The 17,473-nt window shown below is 40.2% G+C and overlaps 1 protein-coding gene across 3 annotated transcripts in view; it reads left to right on the top strand.

Annotated features, from left to right (window-relative positions):
* Positions 1–17,473, top strand: part of RASGEF1B (RasGEF domain family member 1B) — a 370,888-nt gene that overhangs the window by 349,437 nt on the left and 3,978 nt on the right. For 2 of the 3 annotated variants that reach the window (XM_075066097.1, XM_032796848.2), the window contains 10 exons: positions 630–812; positions 1,527–1,649; positions 2,714–2,851; positions 7,137–7,349; positions 7,481–7,555; positions 8,818–8,913; positions 9,362–9,464; positions 10,624–10,703; positions 11,772–11,867; positions 16,277–16,372. In XM_075066097.1, coding sequence (XP_074922198.1) covers positions 630–812; positions 1,527–1,649; positions 2,714–2,851; positions 7,137–7,349; positions 7,481–7,555; positions 8,818–8,913; positions 9,362–9,464; positions 10,624–10,703; positions 11,772–11,867; positions 16,277–16,372 — 1,203 coding nt within the window. Of the gene's footprint in view, positions 1–203; positions 223–629; positions 813–1,526; positions 1,650–2,713; positions 2,852–7,136; positions 7,350–7,480; positions 7,556–8,817; positions 8,914–9,361; positions 9,465–10,623; positions 10,704–11,771; positions 11,868–16,276; positions 16,373–17,473 lie in introns of those variants that run through there. The other variant, XM_075066098.1, reaches the window with a different exon arrangement.

Raw genomic sequence — 17,473 nt, 5'->3', positions numbered from 1 at the left:
CTCAGGGGCATGAAAGCTTTTCGTAGACTCACGCACACGTGCTCTGCCAACCCACATGCACAGCAGCCGGTGCAAATTAGCTGTACAACTTCGTCTCCCTTACCTTGGAATTGCTGAGAGGAATGGAAGCTGTGTGACACCGTACTGCATTGCAGCTCTGTTTATTTGATCTCAGAATGGGACGTGCTTGCTAGAACTTATTGCGTGTTAACTACTATCCAGGTAGATAGAAGCACATTATTATGATTAAACTTGGATGTGATGGTAACTTGTAATCAGGGATGAAAACCAGACACTTCCTCCAACTGCCAGAGAGCAGCTATTCCAAGAGTGATTCCATTTCTAATATCTGCCTTCTCCCTATAAGGTGACAAAGAAATGACAAAAAACAAAAGCAAAATTACCTCATAATTGTAACCGATAAAGCAAGGGCACCACTCGCAATTGGTTTTACCTTGGGAGCAGTTTAGGTGCAGTAGGATTTGTGTGTGAGAGATGATCTAGCTTTCATCACTTTGTGTCAGGGTTTTATATCCTTAGCGTGCTGCTGTGATACAGTCTTTTGAAATGGGTATCAAAGGCCTGTTCTGACTCTATTGTGTGTCTCTTTTTTTTGTGCCTTCTTTCAGGAAAGTATGCCACAAACGCCTCCCTTTGCAGCTATGTTTGACAGCAGTGGTTACAACAGAAACCTGTATCAGTCAAAAGAGGACAACTGTGGAGGACTCTATTACCATGACAACAATCTCCTGTCAGGGTCTCTGGAAGCCCTCATCCAGCACTTAGTACCCAATGTAGATTACTATCCTGATGTAAGTCTATACACCCTGCAAATTACATCAGCTCTGCTTGACACACTTTTGAGTGGGAGGATTCTGCAGGGAAAAGCAAAATGTAATTTTTGTTACTGGGAATGGCCCCTAATGGGGGTGGGGTGAATGATGCCAACTACAATCTAAATGGCTCTGCTTTTGCAAGCCTTAACTGAGCCCATAGTAACAAAGTTGGGCCACAAAATGTATTTTATTTTTTGCTGTACGGCCCTGTTTACTGTTTGCTATGCCCAACAATGGCATTGCATCGAACTTGGATTTTGTTTCTTGAGCTATACTCCATCACTCTGCTAGAATGAGTTATGTGACCTGTTAATTTAGGTCACCTAAAGCTTCCTGCAGAACAAGGGAAGAGGAGCTGAAAATGTGCTCTGAGTAATTTCAGGTGCTGAACTTTTATATACTGTTGTCACAAAGAGATAATCAAGCAAGCCCTGCCTTGCCATGGGCCAGCCGTGTTTTTGTCTGGTCTTGCGTAATTAGCCTCAAGTAGTTGCTATGTAATGCTGTAGTGGCTCTGGAGAGGTGACGTTCGTTACAATTAAATGCTTACCTCTGCAGTAGTATCAGCCATTCTCACTACGGTTGCACTCTGAATGATAAAGCATGAAAAATTGATTTGAAAGTAATGTTGCAGTGGGAAGTATGAAATGTGTGATGATTTTGCCTCTCGCTTCTCTCCTCCCCCCACAGAGAACATACATATTCACCTTCCTGCTCAGTTCGCGGCTGTTCATGCACCCGTATGAACTAATGGCCAGGGTTTGCCATTTGTACATGGAGCATCAGAGACTAAGCGAGCCCGGGACTGACAAGGTTAGGTCTCTTGCTAAACTTGTTAGGTCTCATTTTGTAAATCTGACTCAAAACTCTCTTTCTCTGTGCCAAGGCAGAACACCTCTGGGTTTGCTACAGGATTGGATATACTGAAAACCAATCATTAGCAAGACTGATTTGCGGCTTGATCCTGTGTACGCTGAAATCACGGGGAGGTTTTGGCACTGAATTCAACAGAACCCTAATGAATGAAAACCGTCTCTACTGAGACATTTGTTTCATTTCCAAAATCCCAGTGCACTATAAGTAGCTTTTTTAGTTTTAACTTGTTTTAATAAAAGAGAGAGTAGGAAAAAGAAATGCATATAGTTAATAATATGTATGAGATTGTACCTTAAAATGCATATGGCACTAAAGATGTGCTATATACATCTTGACATTCTAGGCTGCAATCTTGCAAAGATTTTGGCACTTGTTTAACTTTAAGCACAGGAGTGTGAACTCAGTGGGACTACTTACGTGCTTCAAATTAAGCACCTGCCTGAGGCTTTGCAGGATTACTTAGCTAGTAAGCTCTTTGGGACAGGGACTGTCTTTTTGGATCTGTACAGTAACTAGCACAATGGAGTCTTGGTCCATGACTAGGCTCTTAGGCTATCACAGTGTAAATAATTAACAATCATTAAATATATGTAAATAGTCCCACTGAGTTCATACTCATGCTTAATTAAGCACGTGCATAAGTCTTTGCAGAATTGAAGCCTTAGGCATTTCTGCAGATGTTATAACTAATTGTTAGATAATGTTTATAGTAGCTTTTGGAGACACTACCATATCTAGCATCTAGGATTTTTCTTATACTGATAGAATTTACTCTTTTTAAATTGGCCAGTTCACTGCTGGATTGGTCCAAAACCCAATGAAGTCAATGTGTTTTGGCATAATTAATCCAATGTCAAGTTAATTACATTTCAAGTTTTAACTGACTTCCATGTCCTTGTATTCCACAATTGCAGTAGTCCATAATGAGTAGATTGTAATTCAGTTGGTTTCAATATTTGTTTTATTGAAGTTCCATATAACTTTTTTCCCCCCTAAACCAGAGCCGGATACGAAAAATTGCTCCCAAAATCCTTCAGCTGTTGACTGAGTGGACAGAGACGTTTCCATATGATTTTCGAGATGAAAGAATGATGAGGAACCTAAAAGAGTTGGCGCAACGAATAGCCAGTGGCGATGAGGTAGTTACCTTAAGCACAAGAGAGTTGGAAAGGAAGCATTAGTTTAATATCTTGGCTAGAGTAAAATATTGCTGATTATTTATTAACAGTATGTAGCAGCTCTGGGTAGGTAGCATTGTTTATGGAGCTTATTTTATGAATGTGAATGTAATGTTTTGTCCAGTGCCTAAGGTGCAGATGAACCCTTAAAAAACCTAAGTCCTAACCAGCTCTTTGTGCTGAGAACTCCTGGCTGAGTCCCAGTATCCACATTGAGTTCTTGGGAGAATATTTATTTTTGGCTACAGAATGGAATAATTGTGCGAGCAGACACTGCTTGTAGGTTTTAGTTCCATATTTTATTTTAAGATTTTCTAGGAGGAAGTTGAGTGTGACTCTGAAAATCCTTCCTGATGTGAACCTTTACATTGAATTCATGTGAGGAGGCTTTTCGGGATCAGGCCTTTGATCTTTAAAACCCATAGGAGAGCATTGCAATGTCAAGGAGGAACGTTTCTAAAGGGACAGTATTAATTAGGATGGGAAGAGTTGGCTTTGGCTCAAGGCACTGGCCTTGGACTCAAGTTCTGAGCTTCATTCCTGTCTCTGACCGACTTCCTTTGTGGCCTTGGGCAAGTTACTTAATCATTCTGTGTGCTGGTTCACAGCTGGAGATAATTCTTGGGAGGTGTTGAGATGCTAAACTGAGGAAGCCCATATAAGTACCCAGATAAAACCAGGCCCAAAAGCTTAGGTTTTATAAACCACTTAAAAAAATCCATTATGAATAAGTCTGTGCTTTAGTCACGGGTATTTTTAGTAAGTCATGGACAGGTCCTGGGCCGTAAACAAAAATTCACGGCCCGTGACCTGTCCATGACTTTTACTAAAAATACCTACTGTGACTAAAACTTGAGTGGTGGGCAGAGGGGGAGGGGGAAGGGGCTCCAGGGGCACCATGGTTGCTGGGGGAGGGGGTCAAGGTGACCCAGGATCCATGCTGGGGGAGGTAGGGGGCATGGCCTTCATTATGAATAAAAATGTTTCGGTGAACTCTAAAAAGTTGAGTGAAAAGACTCTCTTTAAAAAAACAAAACAAAACACCAACCATGAAACTGTTCATAAATTCCTAGATGCTAAGGCCGGAAAAGAGGGACCGCCGTGATCATCTGCTCTGATTTCTTATATCTCACAGGACTAACTAGAAATACCTGTAAAGCTGATAAATCTAAAAGAAGTCACACACACACACACACTCTAAAATCAGTATGAAAAGTGAAGAGAGAGTCCTTTATTAAGATCTCATGCAGATTTTTAAAAATCTGTGGTGGTGGTTGTATTGGTGGTTTCGTTAATGAGTCTTAGGTTAATGTTGTCCCTTTAAGGATGATGCATGCTTTGGGTGTATGATGTACAGCAGGTGTCATCAGAGAACATAACTCACATGACAGGGTTGTCCAGGAAAGAGTACAACATGTACCAGTGTGGCATTTAGAGGAATGATAAACAGAAAGTGCTGACTAAATGGCAGCGTGTTTATTGGCATTCCCAGTGACTGGTGTTCATCCCGATCTTTTATAATCTCTTGCATAATTTGCTGTTTACTCTCTCTTCTACATAATTAATTAATTTTTCAGATGATAATAAATTGGAAGGAATTGTAAATACTGCTAAAGAGATAAAATGACCTTGAGAGATTGAAAACAAGGGCAGAAGAGAACAAAATTAGACTTAACTTGCAACTAAAAGAACAAGTATCTATATCCAGGGGAAACTAATTCAAAGCCCAGATATTTAATGTGTAGGAGAAACTTGGAAAGTGGTAATGCTGAAGAACATCCAGGGGTGATTGTGGAAAGCAAATCAGACACTTGTTTGCAATGGGATGTGTTGCATTCACAAGGCATCCTGTCATAGAGCAGAAAGTTAACTTTTTTGCCTACTGCTCTGTTGCTATTACACTCTGAATGTTACTTTTGGTTCTGAGTACCATGTTACTAGAAAGATAGTGGCAAATTGGAGGTAGCCCAAAGAAGAGCAGTAGAAAGATTCGAGGCCTAGAGGAATTGGTTTGCGAAAGACTGAGTGGATATGCTGAGTGGGTGAGAGTTGCCAAGTGTTGGTCTCGTTATTGTGTAGCTCAGAAACTGTGTATAGCTCTTTCTGTTTTATGTAAGTCTTCCATATGTGGTCATGCTATTTATGTGTGTGGTGAGGGAACTTAAACACAATAAGGCCTCTTTTTTAAATGCAGACTCAAAAGGTACACTACAAAAACTCGTCATCTGTCTTATACGCAACTCGGTGAGAGGAAACTGACAAATGGACTGTGTGTGTGGTTTTATTTTTTAAAATCATTTTTCTATTTAAATCATGTATATTCCGTGGTTTAAGGTAAATATATAGAGTATCAGGCAGTTGTGAGAGACAGAGCGACAGATCTCTCATGCTAAATAGTGGTCCTAACTCAGCAAAGCACTTAAACATGTGCAAAAGTCTTATTAATGTCAAAGGGATTACTATTGCACAAAAAACAAGTCACATCCCTGGGTGCCTTGCTGAACTGTGGCTTTGTAGGGGAGGGAGACAAGCATACAGTTGCATAAGAATTCTTATGAATGTTATTGGTTTAAAGACATTTAAGATGAGGGTGATCAAAATCAGTGGGATAAACTATTTATGGACAGAAGATCTATCTATTGTAATGTGTTCACCATATGTTTCATCTCAGGTTGCAAGCAATGATGCTGTACCAGCCATATATAAAAATGTGTTGTGCCATCAGGTCCTGCAGCTTGAATTCTGAAGTAGAAACCCATTATCTGCCTCTATTTCTGTGATAGTTGCTCTCAGCGTAGGGATTTCTCAGGGCTGTCTTTTATTAAAAATGTCCCCTGAACATCATAAACATCTAAAAAGATGCTGAAACGGTGAGCATCTGCAACAAACTGTTCTGACTGACTAGGGGAAATGACCCCCAGAGCATAGGAAGAGGTAAAACGACAGACTCCCTCTCTGCTGTTTTAACCGGAATGGTGCCAGTTTCTACACTGAACCTCTTGCTGTATTTCTTTGAATACTGCTCATTTATGTTCTGCTTTGATTGCTGAAACAATAATGCAGATTGAAAACAAGTTTCAAACAATATTTTTGTCTGTTGCTGAAATTGGGTGTAAGGAGGTGTGGGTATGGCAGTGAAAATTGCTCCCAAATCTTCCTACTTGTGACACAGATTTGGCTGTGAGCAGGGTTTCCAGGTACACATGGTCAGCTTTCAATCAGTGTTCCAGTTGTGTTGGTTCATGATGTCTTATTCTATTTGCCAAACACATCATGGCTCCTCAAATATTTTTACTCTTTAATTTGCGTAACCTATCATCCTAGCTGACTACATTTCTCTGAAGAGCGCATATGTTTGTGCTGGAAAATCAGGGCATAAGATAGTTCCATAATGCATTAGACCCATTATTGTGTGTTCTCTGCCTTTCCCCAAATGACCATATCACACACAGTCAGGTCAAAAGTCATGCCACGCGCGTGCCAAACCTGCCTTTGTCATGTTCATGCTCCTGAAGAGGTCCCAAAAGAAAGCTGCAGGGTTGGCAGTGTTTTGTAGACTGCTGCATATATCAGAGTAATTTAGCAGGCGTATCGCCCCCTGCCTTTTAGCGGAGGGATGTTCCCTAAGCTGTGAATGAAGACATGACTGCCATTTTGTAATTATTGTTAGTTCAATTTTGGATTAATTTCCCCGACTGACGTTAGAGAGCTGTGCAAAGCTCTGTATGTAGATTTGCAAACTGCTTCCACTGAGGCCAATAGGAAAACTCCTCTTGACATTAATAGGAGCAGACCTAGACTTCATGGGATTAGTCTTGATTTACACCAGTGAAAATAGAATTAGGCCCGTAGCATCACAGAATGACTATACTTTAAACTCATGGATTAGGTTTTTTCCTTACTGCCTTAAACAGTAGGAGGTGGTATTTTACCCAGATGGACAATGCTTCATTTTACACTGTAGGTGAAAGATACTTTCCCTTTCTTTTGTGGCTTGGACTGGTGAGGACACCACTGAATCCCCAAAGCAATCAAACCTCAAATTAAGTGCTCCCAAGGACTACCTGTTAAATGCGTGCTCTTAATGTACTGATTTGGCAATGATCGCTTTAAGAATACACTTGGTTCTGTGTGTTTCTAAGTTGATAACGAATATTCATCACAATGAAGCTATCTTAGTGTCATCAGGAATTTAATAACCTTTCATATTCTGGGAATATCCTTTGCTTGTCTTGTGTCATGGCAGATGTATCGGAAGAACGTACAGCAAATCATCCAGAGCCTGATCCGAAAACTTGCCTCTCTTAGCCAGTATGAAGAAGTACTTGCAAAAATCAATGCAACATCCACAGATCGACTGACAGTCCTGAAGATCAAACCTCAGTCCATACAAAGGGACATAATCACTGTCTGCAATGACCCTTACATGTTAGCCCAGCAGCTGACTCACATAGAGCTGGTAAGTTGTTGCCAGGTCATTCACATATGTATTTTCCAACCACAATTTTATTCTTCCTACTTTTTGCTTCTGTTTGAAATACAAATCAGCAAAGGAAATGATTGCTTGGCTTAATTTATTTTTAAATGTAGGAGAGGCTGAATTACATTGGACCAGAAGAATTTGTCCAGGCGTTCGTACAAAAGGATCCTTTGGACAATGACAAGGTGAATGGAGTGGAACGAGAGCGGTTGTGGAACGGGAATGGTATCCTATACTGACCCACAAGCACTAGACAGGATAGTTAGAATACTCTTGTCTCTAGGTAGATATCAGGATGAACATGCTTGATAGCTGAACTTTTAAAACATATCCGCTTTACTTTGTGTGAATCATTGTCCATTTAGGGAGCAAATCCAGCTCATGTTCTGTCTTTGCTCAAGCAAACAAACTCCCATTTACTTAAATTGATTTCAGTGATTTTTACACCAGCTTAGGATCTAGCCCTGGGAATAGTTTCTCTTGACCATCTGCTCTGTGGTCTATAGCCAAGATGAGATGCATTTCAACCTTGACACTTGCCCCATCCATTATTCCCCTCAAATTGAGCTATTTGAAAGAAACCGAGGGGGTCAAACTGCAGTCCTTGTTGCAGGTACAGTACAAGATGTATTGAAGAGAATTCTGAGTTATAGAATGAAGGGCAAGGACAAACTGCTTTTAACTAACTGGGCTGGAGCTGTTACCTCTTTTGCTCATGTTCCGGAGATGCTTATGATCCACATGTTGACTGTGCCATGTAATTCGTACTGTACTTACCTGTTCTCCTCAAATGTGGCAAACAGAATATAATAGCTTTTATCCAGCTGGGATTCTGAAATGCTTTTCTATAGATGATGAAAATCTCTCTCTCTCCACCTACTGCTACTCAGAACCTCTGGGATGAATTGTGGGAACTGTTCCAATACACTACCTAATAGCATGGAACGGGAAAGGAAGAATAAGACTCCAGCTGAAATTACTGGGAGCATTTTAAGAAGGCAGTATGTAATCTCTGGTTGGGCCTAGACACTGGAATTTACATGCCAAATGAGTGGTCAGGACTCAGTTTTATATCTCATTCAAAACCCAGCACCATGGCATCCCCTTGCATTATGATTCAGCATTGCTTTAGTCCTGATTCAGTAAAGTGCTTAAGTGTCATCATTCAGCAAAGCACTTCAATGAGACATAAGCAGGTGCTTGATGTTGAGCACCTGCATGTGTGCTTTTCTAAATCAAGGCCTCAGAGAAATATCACCTGCTGAGTCACCAACACCACTTTTCTGCATCTCCTTGAGTTTTCTTTGGCGATTGACCCTACTTTTACCTTATGATATCTGACTGGGTGAAAGCTTTAGGTGGCCAGATTACAGATTGGGAATCTCACTCTCTTGAAGAAGAATGCAGAATAAGTTAATGAGGTTGTGTTTTCTCTTTCTTTCTTCAGAGCTGTTATGCTGATCAAAAGAAGACTCGTAATCTGGAAGCCTATGTAGAATGGTTTAACAGACTCAGCTACTTAGTTGCTACCGAAATCTGCATGGTGAGCAAGTCATTTTCCTTCACACACAACAATTTTCTGTTTTTGAAATTGTGAAGCATCAGTAGCTTCATTACTCTCCCTTCGGCTTTCTTCTACTCTCTTTTACACCTCCACCATCATATGTTCTCCTTTATGCCTAGAAGAGCCTCTGTCCCATCTTGTTTATCAACCACCTTCTCTCTTCTTTAGACACCTCCTTCCACAAATCCTTCATAAGGCTCCCTCTCCAATAATTCCGTAGGCCCTCACTGTCCTGAAGTTTCTCAACTCCTTTGGTTTGTCTTTCTCCTCTCAGAAGTGTTTTGGAGTAAGAAATGCCACTTGCTTTATTTGTAGAACACAGTGTGAAGTTGCAGCATCTGCAAAAGAGATGTTTAACAATAGTGTCATCCCTTTTTGGAGTCTCCCTTTCCTGCTAAAGAATAACACTATTATTTGTCTCTCACAGCCTGTGAAGAAGAAGCACAGAGCAAGAATGATAGAATATTTCATTGACGTGGCTAGGGAGTGTTTTAACATTGGCAACTTTAACTCCTTAATGGCGATTATTTGTGAGTATAAAGGCTGGGGATTTATGGGAGAGTTTTTCCTTGTTTTTAATTTAAAGATTAAAAAAAAATAATTGTTTGGATGCTTAAATATGGGAGCCTATTCTCTAGTTACAGTACCCAGCAGGGTGAGAAGTGAAGGAAATGACAGAGAGTAGATAAATATCTTTGTTATATTATACATTTATAAAAGATTGGAAAAGAGTATTCTAGTTCAAGCTACAGTTATCTTCAATTACACCGTTAAAAAGAGAGGACGAGAGAGATGACTTAGTGTTTAAAAGACTCATTGGATGATATGTGCTTCGAAAAGCTCAGTACTTTCCAACCTCATTCCTAGGAGCGCATTGGCTTCTCAGCAATGGCCCTGATCCTCCTGATCAATTGTATTACTTATAGGGGGTAAAATTATTTTTATGCTCAAGTGTTTGGAATAGTGGGGTTGAACCTATCCCCATTTGAAATAACTCAAAATTCCTGTTGACTTCAGGAGGAGTTGTCATTGTCTCAGGCTCCACTGACCATTGTATATAATAGTCAAAGATACCATATATTGAGAGTATAAAGGTCACCCTTCACTTAGCCTCATTGCATCTGCATAGTGGAGGTGAGATGTAGCATGGGCAGCCCCTACTTCTAGATTTCCAGTGAGAGGTTTATCTGTTCTGAAGGCATAGCTGATGTTGCTTGGCTTAATGACTGCATTGCATGCAATAGAAACCCATAGACTTGTATTCAGAAAATTTACTGACCACACTTTAAAGAGACTAATGAGGTTGCCCTCAATATTTACATTGTAAATTTTCAGATCTCATCACCCACTTTTTTAGTAAACTCTCATCCCAAAGTATCATAATGGGATAGCTTTTATTGATTTCCAGTCTTTATTGGATGTGATCTGGGGTTAAAATACATGGAACCCATCCCTAGCCAGACAGGGAAAAATAAAGATCTATCAATAACATGTAGAATTGATGGGGACTGCTGTTTCTGTTATACTGTAAGTATATTGGTAATAAAAATACCTAGAAATGGCTATCTCCTATGAAAAGCCTTCTTTTGTTAATAGAACTTTCATTGTAGAATTACTTTGCATCTTAGTTACTTTATCTTAGACTAGTTTTGTTCTATTAAATTTTTAAATTGTCTTTCTCTGATAAAGCTGGTATGAACATGAGTCCCGTCTCCCGGCTAAAGAAGACCTGGGCAAAAGTCAAGACAGCCAAATTTGACATTCTTGAGGTATGTTTAACTTATATGGGGTCACGTTGCTGTCGTCAGAGTGTAGGTTTGACTGTTCTGGAATGTGAGTCTTACCGGGTCCTATCATATTGGATGTTGAATGAAATTTTATGTGTGCATGTCCATAGTGCAAATTCATGCACTCTGTTGGAGTCCTTCAACTGGCTTCTGGCCTCTGTTAATTCCTGCTGGGTTCCTTTGGGTTTAGAAGAGCCAGCCACTCAATATACCTTGCAGTTTTATTATAAAACCTACTTGCCAACTGGACATTTTTTCAATTGGAACTTGAAATTGTGGGGAATTCTTCTTAGCTTAGAGGTGTGCAATAGGGTTGTAGTTGTGGTGGGAGAGTAAATAAATCAAGAAAAACTCTGCTTTCAAATCTGAATGGTAGAATTTAACCCTAAAGGGTGTGTGTATACTAGAGTTGGGGCGGGGGGGGAGGGTTGTATCTCAAGTTCATTGACTGCTAACAAACTCAAGGTAGCTAACACATTTGTAGAGAGCAACGTGAACATTCTAGGTTACAAATTTGTGTTACCCTAGGGATTCGGATTTGCTGTTACCAATGTGTTAACTATCTTGAATTAATTGGCAATCCAGTTGAGATTTTTCAAACAATTTATATCGTAGAAAATGCGACTCTCAGTACATGTGTGTAACTCCTATTAATCTCACAGCAAGTTACACACACTGGAAGAGCAGAATATTGGTCTCATGATTTGAGACCCATTGTATGGCTCTGAGAGCAGAATTTTAGCCTTGGAATTTGAGTTGATAGTACAGTTTTTTGGGGAGGAAGTGTGACAAGTCTGACTGATGCACAGTAGTGCTTCTATGAAAGCCTGATTTGTACTTGCTCACTGAGCATTCTTTAAAAGTGAGTTTCCATATGTAAGGATCTCACAGAACAGTAGATTTGTTTTAGCTGTACTTTAAAGATGGCATTTGTGATGCAATTCAATAGATTTCTTGGGTTCTAAACGTAGCCTCTCTAGCGACAAGCATTGTACATGTATTGGCACTAAATCGCCAAAGCTCATTATTTACATTTCTTCCCACTTCTAGCATCAGATGGACCCTTCTAGCAATTTTAACAATTACCGAACCGCTCTGCGTGGGGCAGCTCAGAGGTCCTTGACGGCGCATAGCAACAGAGAGAAGGTAGATAGTGAATCGCTTAGCAAATGAACAATCATGAAATGTGCTTGTTAAGCTATGTGGTGAGCTGTTCTCGAGCTATTCAGATTCTAAGGCACTAACCTCAGTCAGCTTCCTTTAAAATATTTGCCTCAGCATTGGGTCTCTGACTGCCCATGAGGCTTGTGTAGTGAATCACCAAGAACAAGACTTTATCCTCTGGTATGATATCTGAGAACACACAGGGAAAGAAATGGGGAAATCTTACAGGATTAGAGGGTTTGGGATAAAGATTCTTTCACCTCATGATTTCAATTGGAAGCACAGTCCAGGTTCGTACTGACTGAAAGGGGTTACTATCTTCATATCCTAAAAGGAGTAGGATTAGTGGTCTCAGCACAGGTCCCAATGGGCAGGTGCCTACATCCAAGAGAACATCACGAATGGCACTTGGTTCCTTGTCAGCAGTCTAGGTGGAAAGGCCAAGGTTTGAAAGGAAGAGTGGCTGAGCTACTCTGTTGTCCTTGTTTGTTGGTCTTTCCAGATCGGAGCTGAGGAGCAATAGGGGGGCAGTGTGAGGAAACATGCACTGGTGCCATTCATGCTGTGTGCCACCCTGTAGATGAAATTCAGTCTCAAGGAGTTTCAATCTGACTCCTTTCATGAACGTTTCACACAATTTTTAATTGCCTCCAGTGATTTTTCTTCCATTCCCCACTTCCTCCGGACACCAGTGTTTCTGTGGAAGGGAGGGAGATCTGGGAGAGGACCTTTCGGTACCAGCACCTCCAGGGAAAGCCAGTTAGCATATCTGCAGGCAATGAAAGCTAGTACAAAGGTGGCTAGTCTGAACCTGAAGAGCCCTGAGAAATGTCATAGGTATTGGAGGCAGAAGGCTCTCTTGAAGGCATTCCTAGCTCCTCCCAGAGAGGATGCTATTTTCATGCGGGATATACACAGAGAGGCAGATTCATGTTAATGTAGATCTTGAACAGGCAGAAAAAGTGGAAATTTTGATGAGTGCCTCATAGGGAACTAGTAAACATGAGAAAAATAAATAATAGTCTAGTGCAGGGGTTCTCACGACCCCAGAGGGGGGATTGAAGCCTGAGCCCACCTGAGTCCTGGCACCTGGGAGGGGGAGAGCAAAGCCCAGGGGCTTCGGCCCCAGGTAGGGGGCCTGTGACCTAAGTCCCGATACCCAGGGCTGCAGCCTTTGGGCTTCAGCTTTGGCCCCACCAGATTGGCCCCCCAGCAAGACTAAGCCAGCCCTGCTCACTTTGAGGGTCCCAACCCACCGTTTGAGAACCACTGGTCTAGTGGATGCACAACAGACTCTTCTGTTATTCTTTTAAAACATGGCTTATTTAATATTTTAAACAACTTAAAAACACCACAAAGAAAATGATTTCTGTCTACATATCTGTTTTGCCCGCAGCGGCAGACACAAATATCCATTTTACACTTCTGCTGTTTTTTTTTTTATTCCTCTTCATTCTGCTTTACAAAAGGATCAATTTTTGAGGATTCCTTGCAGCAAAATAACAAACGAAAAACCAGGATCAGAGTGCAAACAGTTAGATGGACTGAGGCTTTTTGGATGAAAGACACTGGAGGGAAAAGCTCAGTGTGTCTTTCACATATTGCCCTGGGTCAAAGATGTATTAGACAGAAAGTTTGGTCCCTGCTTAGTACTGTTGCAGCTGTTTTAAAGTGCTGTGTATCCTTGGGCTTTGGTAAAACAAAAAACTGTTTGTTTCAGATCCCATGGGATTTTATTCATATTAAGAAGTGCTGTACTCCACAAATAGTCCCGTTGATCTCAGTGGGATTACTAACGCTGGTCCGGGTCCTCCTATGCATATGTCCATCCATGCTCACTGATTTTGCATGGCCACGTTTGTCCATGTGGGTCAGCTTGCAGGATCAGAGTCACCAGAAGCATAATAAGATCCAGAAGGATTAATTTTAATAATAATGCTATAGATGAATGAGCATAGGAAGAAATTGCTGCCATTGTATTGCGTATCATTCAGGTTTACTTTCCTCTTATCTTGTTTTGAAATGGGGATTTGCGTAGGCTGGATGGAAATTGTGTAAAGATTTCCCTGTTCCAGCATTTGATTCTGCCTAGGGTAAATCACAAGCACTTGTGTCCTAAACCCCAAATGTTTGTGTTTGGAATGTCTAGACTAGCATTTCTAGTCTACTAGTCAACTGAAGTCAAAATGAGGAACTAATCTAGACATTCTTATAGAGTAAATGTCTCTTCTCTGCATGACCTTTACCATTTCAGCTTTAAAGGTGCCTTGCTGGGGTTCATTACTGTGAATAGCCAAGAATAACAAAGTATCCTTGTGACCTAATCAGGTTATGCCAAAAATCCTCTCTTGGAACACAAGAGTAGCTGTAATATTACTGAGAAAGGGAGGCAAAGAAAGGTACAATGTCTTTGCAATAAACCAGTGTTTGAAAAATAACCAGGACTTGGACATACATTAATGCAGAACCTTTGTTGCATCCCTTGAATTTCTCTTGGAAAGGAGCCAAATAGCTTGCTAACCTATCTCCACTTAGAGGCAAGTTACTAAATAATTCATCAACTTCTTATAATATAATATTGGCTGTGCATGTCAGGATTAATAAACTCGATCTTCGTGCTTATAGAATACATTTAACTATAAGGCAGGATGATACTTATATGTTCTGCTTGCTCATGGATGTTTTGCACTTAAAAATGAAATATGGGTTTTGAGAGCTAAAAGCCTGTTTGAATACAAATCAAGGTGTAAAATCCTGCATATATTATGTAGATTCAGGAATCCAGAAAGTTTTTATTCCTATATATTTATTTGTAGAGCTGAGTGAAATTTGGAAATTCCAAATTTCCACATTTGTGGTTGTCCCAAATTGAGACAAAAAAGTTCAGAATTTCTGTTATAATCAAACTTAGAAATGTTTTTGCTAAGGAAAACATTTTGACTTTCCCAAAATCAAAATGTTTCATTTTGGTGTATCAATTTGACCCAGAATCTCCCCCCTCCTTTCTGCTGCATGGCCTCATGGGAGCTGTAGTTCAGGGCCCTGGTGCCACCATTCTCCCAAATGGGCCAGGTTCCCGAGCCAGACCTACATCTCCTTTGATGCACCCAGTCTTGTGACTCCAACAATGTGCCACAGAAAGCTCGGTCATAAAGAAATCTGTATTGTATTATGGGAGATTTAGTCCTCCAGGGAGCCCAGTCCAAAATAAAGAGAGAGAGCCCCACAGGAAAATAGTTCTATTGAATTGTTTCAAACTAAACTTTTTGGGTTAGTTCAACAAAATGAAATATTCTGATTTGGATCAACTTGACCCACAACAAAGCACTTCTGTTCAATTTTACCATGGAAATGTTTTGATTTTTCCGGAACGTCATTTTCTGTCAGGAAGTCATTCCTGACTAGCTCCATTTATTAGCCATTGGCTGAAACGGTCATAGGATCTTGTCTGGGTTGGAAAGAGAAGCCTTTATAGACAGATGGAAATGTAGGGCTGGAAGAGACCTGTTGTGAGGCAGGACCAAATATACCTAGATCATCTCTGACAGGTGTTTACCCTGATATTAAACCTCTGATGATGAGGATTCCACAGTGTCCCTTGAAATCCTATTCCAGTGCTTCTCTATCCTTATAGTTAGGCAGTTTTTCTTATAACTAATCTAAATCTCTCTTGCTGAAAATTAAATCAATTACTTATTGTCCTACCTTTAAAGGAGATTGAGGGGCATAGAGCAGAATCTATAGGAAAAAGTATTCCTCTTTGGTTGCAGAAGTGACCTCCAAATGCCATGATACCACACCATCAGCCCTTTGGGGTTTATTGCTGTTGATGTGGTTTTTCAGCTCTGCACAGCATTCTAACTTGGGCATTAACATCCAAATACCTATTTATAATGCACAAAGAAAAGAAGTGAGGTACCTCTGAATGTGTGCAGTCTAGAGTCTGCAAGCGTGGGTGAGGAAAAGTCAGACTAATGACGGCCACTGTAACAGAAACGGAGCACGTTACGCAGACAGCTGTCACTCCAGAGGTAGTGAATGTACATTGTGTGCTCAGTTGACAAGTATGGCCATGAAAACAGATAGATTAACTGCAATTCCGAGAGCGCTAGAGGCTTCCCAGAGACACAGTGGATGGAAGGAGTCTGGGACAAAGAAAGGAGATGGAACCGAGATGAAACTAAAGAGACTAGATTGGGGTGGTAACTATCTTTACTTCATGTATTCTATAATGCAGCATGCCCACAAGATGAAAGGAACACTTGCAGACTTTGGCTTTTCAGTATGATGTTTAATTTTTAGACAAGGTGACTTAATGTTTCATACATGTGGTACTACTGTTGTTTCTCGATTCTGTGTCCTACTGAAGGTGGGCTTTTGTTTTTCTTTAGATTGTGATACCTTTCTTCAGTCTCCTAATCAAAGACATTTACTTTCTCAACGAGGGCTGTGCCAATCGCCTCCCAAACGGCCATGTCAATTTTGAAGTGAGTAGAACATTTTATTTAGAACTGGATATTACTTAATTGCCACTCTTTTAACTCCCTCATCAGGAAACATAACCCAGTTCTTGATCCTGCTTTCACTGGGAACAAAATTAGGCCACAAGTTTAGTACGTTTACCAGTTACTACTGGAGATGGTCAAAAATCTTGATGGGATGCTTTTCTGTCAAAAAATACAGATTTGTCAAAATCAAAACGTTTTATAGAAATGTCGATTTTTAGATAGGGATGATGGAAAAGTCACAGTGATCAGTTTTGATAGTTTCAATTCATTTAATCTAAACTTAAATATTATATTATATTTAACTATTTATGTATTTAAATATACTAGAAGTAAAACTTTTATTTTGCAGAAAATATTGATGATTTAGCCTTTCTTTCCAAATTGGAACAAACTTTTTGAAACATCAGAATTGCCCATGGAATGGAAATTCTAGGTCCCGACCATCGTTAGTGGCTATGTTCCACTGCTTGCTGGGGTGTTGTATTATCTGCGTAGTACAAGTCAGTCTCTCGGGGGTTCTGCCTTTTAAATTCTCCATGTGGTGTGAGCGTCTATGCATGATCGCAATATATTAATGTTCTGCACACATACTTTCTACTTGCAGGGAAATGCTATAGCACATAGACACACATTAGTTTCAGTAACCTTTTCTGAACCTGAATTGTATGATCTGGAATACCCTTATGTTTAAGGCTGATCAAAAAGCTTTTTAAATGAAACACTTTACTGTTGGAAAATGACGTTTTGTCAAAACTGTGATTTTCCGTGTGGAAATATCTATTTTAGCAGAATTTTCCGTCATGGAAAAATCTGAACTTTTCAAGTCAACAAACTGAAACTAAACATTTGAATTTGGAAACATCAAAATGTTCAGTTTGGATCAAAAATGTCAAAATGAAACTTCCAAAGTGGCTTTTTTCTAAACACTTTGTTCTGCAAAAGATTGTGATATTTTAATATGAGTTTTGTCTCGATTTGGGACAAAAAATAAATGTCTAAATATTGGAATTTCCCCAGGGACAGAAATTCAGTTCCCCCCCACTCCCCTCTTGCATTACTGCTTGGAAGTCTGGCTTGAAA

Source organism: Chelonoidis abingdonii, chromosome 5 (genome assembly GCF_003597395.2).
Source record: "Chelonoidis abingdonii isolate Lonesome George chromosome 5, CheloAbing_2.0, whole genome shotgun sequence".
Lineage (NCBI taxonomy): Eukaryota > Metazoa > Chordata > Testudines > Testudinidae > Chelonoidis > Chelonoidis abingdonii.
The sequence above is the reverse complement of the archived record's forward strand: the minus strand, read 5'-3'. Positions and strand labels throughout refer to the sequence as shown.